Source organism: Phaseolus vulgaris, chromosome 2 (assembly GCF_051622355.1).
Source record: "Phaseolus vulgaris cultivar YP4 chromosome 2, ASM5162235v1, whole genome shotgun sequence".
NCBI lineage: Eukaryota > Viridiplantae > Streptophyta > Magnoliopsida > Fabales > Fabaceae > Phaseolus > Phaseolus vulgaris.
The window spans coordinates 14,214,035-14,218,562 of NC_143499.1; the positions used below are offsets into that span (position 1 = coordinate 14,214,035).

The 4,528-nt window shown below is 37.0% G+C and overlaps 2 protein-coding genes across 2 annotated transcripts; one reads left to right on the plus strand and one right to left on the minus strand.

The window, feature by feature from the left end:
* Window positions 1–313: 313 nt before the first annotated feature.
* Window positions 314–2,839, plus strand: LOC137810744 ((R)-mandelonitrile lyase-like). The gene is made up of 3 exons (XM_068612158.1): window positions 314–822; window positions 915–1,565; window positions 1,837–2,839. The coding sequence occupies exons 1-3, from the start codon at window positions 723–725 to the stop codon at window positions 2,712–2,714; spliced, it is 1,629 nt and encodes a 542-aa protein (XP_068468259.1). The 5' UTR covers window positions 314–722; the 3' UTR covers window positions 2,715–2,839.
* Window positions 2,840–3,018: 179 nt separating this feature from the next.
* On the minus strand, window positions 3,019–4,244 carry LOC137810745 (RING/U-box superfamily protein). Its single transcript, XM_068612159.1, has one exon. It carries the CDS (start codon window positions 3,835–3,837, stop codon window positions 3,163–3,165), a length of 675 nt encoding a protein of 224 aa, XP_068468260.1. The 5' UTR covers window positions 3,838–4,244; the 3' UTR covers window positions 3,019–3,162.
* Window positions 4,245–4,528: the final 284 nt, after the last annotated feature.

A 4,528-nucleotide genomic window follows, 5' to 3' on the forward strand; every position in this document is an offset into this window, starting at 1 on the left:
TGCATTAGAACTATGACAAAGTAAATACTATTAGAATTAGATACTTAAACTCAATTGTCTCGATAATTAACTCCTTAATCATTTCATTACTACTTGTGTCAAAAGTTATAGAAAATGAGTCACACTTTTTTTCTTCCAAACATGTGAGCATGGGCCATATTACAATGGAATACTTATAATGTGATTAAGTGACATCTAAACCAAGATCATTAATTATGTCTACATGCATAATTATAGATTATTCCATTTTTACCATTATGCCCACAGCTTTGTAATAATTTCACTTTGTTTAACGTATAAAAGTCTCCTTGACCATGTTAAGAAAGTGAAATGGTATGGATTTGAGAAACTAATAATACTTGATTGAATGGAATCATTAGCCTTGATCTTCAAAATTTGTGTGGACTTAATTCACACGAAATATTATTTTAACAAAACCTACTTATTTTTTTAGTGTTTTTCTTTCTGTATGTCACAACAACCTATGAAATTCAAGGTTAGACAAAGACATCATGGCTTTAACAGACAACGGTTGTGGCCAACAAAGAAGAAGGAATTATTAGTAACACCATGCGCATTTTTTAAATATATTTTTTGCAATGTAAACTTTAATCAATTGGTGTCACCAGCCAAGAAAAGAAAATGATTTGCATAGCCCACATTTTGGCAAATAAAATCATCCACTTCCTCTATTCACTAGTCAAGCATTAGCTGATTGCAACATGGAGCTTCCACAAATAAACCTAGTTCATAAGCTTCTCATAGCATTTGTGTTGTTTTTCCTTGCAAGTTTGGTTCTGTCTGTTCCTCTAGAGCCTCCAGGTAAGTTATATAGTTTCCCTTCACTTTATTCTTGAGCTTGAAACAATGTTTTGAAGGGTCTCATTCAACTGTCACTTAATTTCCCTTTGTAGGCAATATTAGGCAATGGCACATGACTTCTGATGTTAAGGAAGTAGCAGGGAAGTCTTATGACTATATTATAGTGGGGGGAGGCACATGTGGTTGTGCACTAGCTGCTACTCTATCAGAGAAATTTTCTGTGCTACTTGTAGAAAGGGGTGGTTCACCATATGGGAATCCCTTGGTGATAGATAGGAGGTACTATGGCATTCCATTACTTGAAACTGACAAATACATATCAGTGGCACAAAGTTTCACTTCACAAGATGGAGTTGACAATGTGAGAGGAAGAGTTCTGGGGGGATCATCAGCTATAAATGGTGGTTTTTACAGTAGAGCAAGTGAAGAATATGTTTGCAAAGCTGGTTGGGACAAGAAGCTGGTCAAAGAAGCTTATGAATGGGTGGAATCAAAGGTTGTCTTTCCTCCTTTTTATCTCTCCCCATGGCAATCTGTTGCTGAATTCAGTATACTAGAAGCAGGAGTTTTACCATACAATGGCTTTAGCTTGGAACATATCAAGGGAACCAAGATTTCTGGAAGTGTGTTTGATGAATTTGGAAAGAGACACACCTCAGCAGACCTTCTGAATGCAGGGAACCCAGAGAACCTCACAGTTCTTATAAATTCCACTGTCAAGAGTATCATCTTTCGTCACAATAGTAAGTGAAACAAAAAAAAGTATAATGCTTATCTGTAACTAGCTATAACTGGAGGTTTGAAGTCTAAATTGAATAACTTCTTGTAAATAACTAGGAAAAGATTATCTCAAATTATAAATAATTAATGACTTTATTTTCTATAAAACTCTCTTAATAAAACTTTTTCTAAAGCATTATAAATGTTTATGAAGAAGTTTACATAACCAGTCTAATTAGCATTTTTAAGCGACCAATTCAGTATTCAGAATTTTGACCACTCTAACTGCTGTAGGTTACAGGAATGAAACCAGAGCAAAGGGTATAAGTTTCATGCAGAGCAATGGCACATTAGATGAAACACACGAAGCCTACATAAAAAAAGTCCAGAATTCAAGTTCAAGGGGTGATGTCATATTGGCAGCAGGTGCATTGGGTAGTCCCCAACTTCTGCTGCTAAGTGGCATAGGGCCAAAAGAACAGCTGAGAAGGTTCAACATAACATTAGTGCGTGACATGCAAGGGGTTGGGAAAGAAATGCAAGACAACCCTTGCATAGCAGTTTTAGTGGATTCTAAGCCACAGAATAGGCTTCCTGATCCACCCCAAATTGCAGGCATAACAGATGATTACAAAATCATAGTTGAAGCATCAATACTTCCTCTAAGTTCCAATTCCTCAAGGGTTAATGTTGCTGCCAAGATAGCTATGCCTACTTCAAAAGGAGTGCTTCACCTGAACAACACAGACCCCAGGCTAAACCCTTCTGTGAGGTTCAACTATCTAACAAGTGAAAACGACATGCAAGAATGCGTCAAGATGACAAAACTGCTTGAAAGAATTGCAAGGTCAAAGTCTATTGCATTTTTTCTGGGTGAGTCACGGCAAGAAAAACTGACATCTGCTGATGTTGATCTAAGAAACTTCTGCAAGAAAAATGTGAGAACAATCTATCACTATCATGGGGGTTGCACGGTTGGATCAGTGGTTGATGAGCACTACAAGGTTTATGGTATAAAGGGATTGAGAGTATTGGATGGTTCAACTTTTTCAGATTCACCAGGCACAAACCCAATGGCCACCCTTCTCATGCTAGGAAGGTACCAAGGACTTAGGATGCTGAGCGAAAGAAATGCAGTTTCTGACTATAACGTCAAAGATAAAACAAAATGATCTCTAAACTTTCAAACAAAACCAGCTTGTAAAAATGAATAAGACAGCATTTAGAAGCCTGATAGTGTGTACCATGCAAATCATAATTCTGCTTCTATAATGTAAATTCATTTCATTTCACTTCATTCCCTCTCATCCAATTCATTGATTAACTTTGAACCAGAGAACAAGAAAACCTTTATGAATTTTTCTTTTCTTTCTTTCTCGCTAACGAGTTCAACGTTTGAAATAGCTATTCCACGCGATTATCAACATCAATGCAACCAAAATTATAACAATCCGAAAGAAAAGAAAGAAAGATATATACGAGTAAAAAATCATCGTTTATTTAATGCAAGAAAATATAATATAATAACAATTTCGTGCAATTGTGGCTATATACATATTCTTCAGTATTCTCCCAATTACAAAACCAACAATACTCTACACCCAAAGTCAAAACATTCTCTTAACTCTCTACAGCATCGTCTCCAAGACTTGATGGAGAATCATCATTTGAAGCAGTTTGATCATTATCCTGGCCTCTCCTAATCCTATTGTAAGAAAAACTAACCCAAACTTCATCACCACTACCACCACCATCCCTTCTCCTCTCTCCCCCTTCTTCCTCGCTCTTCTTCCCCCAATTCTTCTCCACGGGCATCTCATACCTACACACAGGGCAAGACCCATGCATCCCCAACCACTTCTCAATACAATCACCATGAAACTTGTGCTTACATGGCATCTCCTTCGCCACCCCACCAACCCCAAACTCCTCCAAACAAACCACACACTCCAAATCCTCACAACCCTCTCTAATCTCCACACTCGGCATGGCCAAAATGGATTCTTTCGAAGCCGGAGGTCTACCACCTTTTCCGCTCCCGAGTTCGCGAAACAGAGCTTCGAGATGCGAATCGGCGTCGATGACCACCATGCCTTGAGTGAAGGGGTTCACCAAGATGATTCTTTGACGCTGGGAGCCTTCAGGGTTGCCGTTTCCGTGACGTAGATCATCGCTATCTCGCCCTGGGGTGGTCTCTGAGAGGCCAAAGAGAAAAGGCAGAAACAGAGAAATGTCTCTGTTTCGCTCTAACCTCTCGAAAGCAGATGTATCCGGCACCTCAGTCTCTGAAGCCATGAATTTTGTTCAGAAAACTGGTTTGTTGGGTGAGAGAGAAAGAGGGTGTGATGAATAATTGAGAATTATGGAAAATTTGGTGAGAATGGAAAAGAAGGAGAAAGGGGAGTGAATATAAGGGAAAACAGGGGAGGGAGAAGGGTGCACCCACTGATATGACTCACAGAATGTTGTGGAAGGATCTGGAACTTGTTTGGGTTGTTGTGCTGTGCTGTATTGTGTGTGCCAATGAGGTAACAGGCCATGTTTATCTTCAAAATTCAATCACTGTCTCATTCATTAGACAAAAGATATTTAAGGAAGAATTTGGGTAGGCTATGTGCACACCTTCCTATTATAAGGTAGAGCTTTTTGGTTTAGACAGATCATGAGGTAACTTCCTTCAATCAAAATTTCTGATATTCTGTCTGTCATCACAATGTTTGCTAGATTTCTTTTAGTTCATTTAAAGAATTTTTCTTTGAAAATTAGGATTAAAACATATAAATATGATTTATTTTTCTTACTGCAAAAAATATTTATTACCTTAAAATTTCTCATATTTTCTCTATTTTTACAGTTATAAATAGATAGTTTAATTATAAAAGTAAAAAATTTGGATTAATATAATTATAATAATTTATTTTATTTAATTAATATATTTACCTTTTAATATATATTAAATATTTTTATTTAATTATTTAGCTTTTAT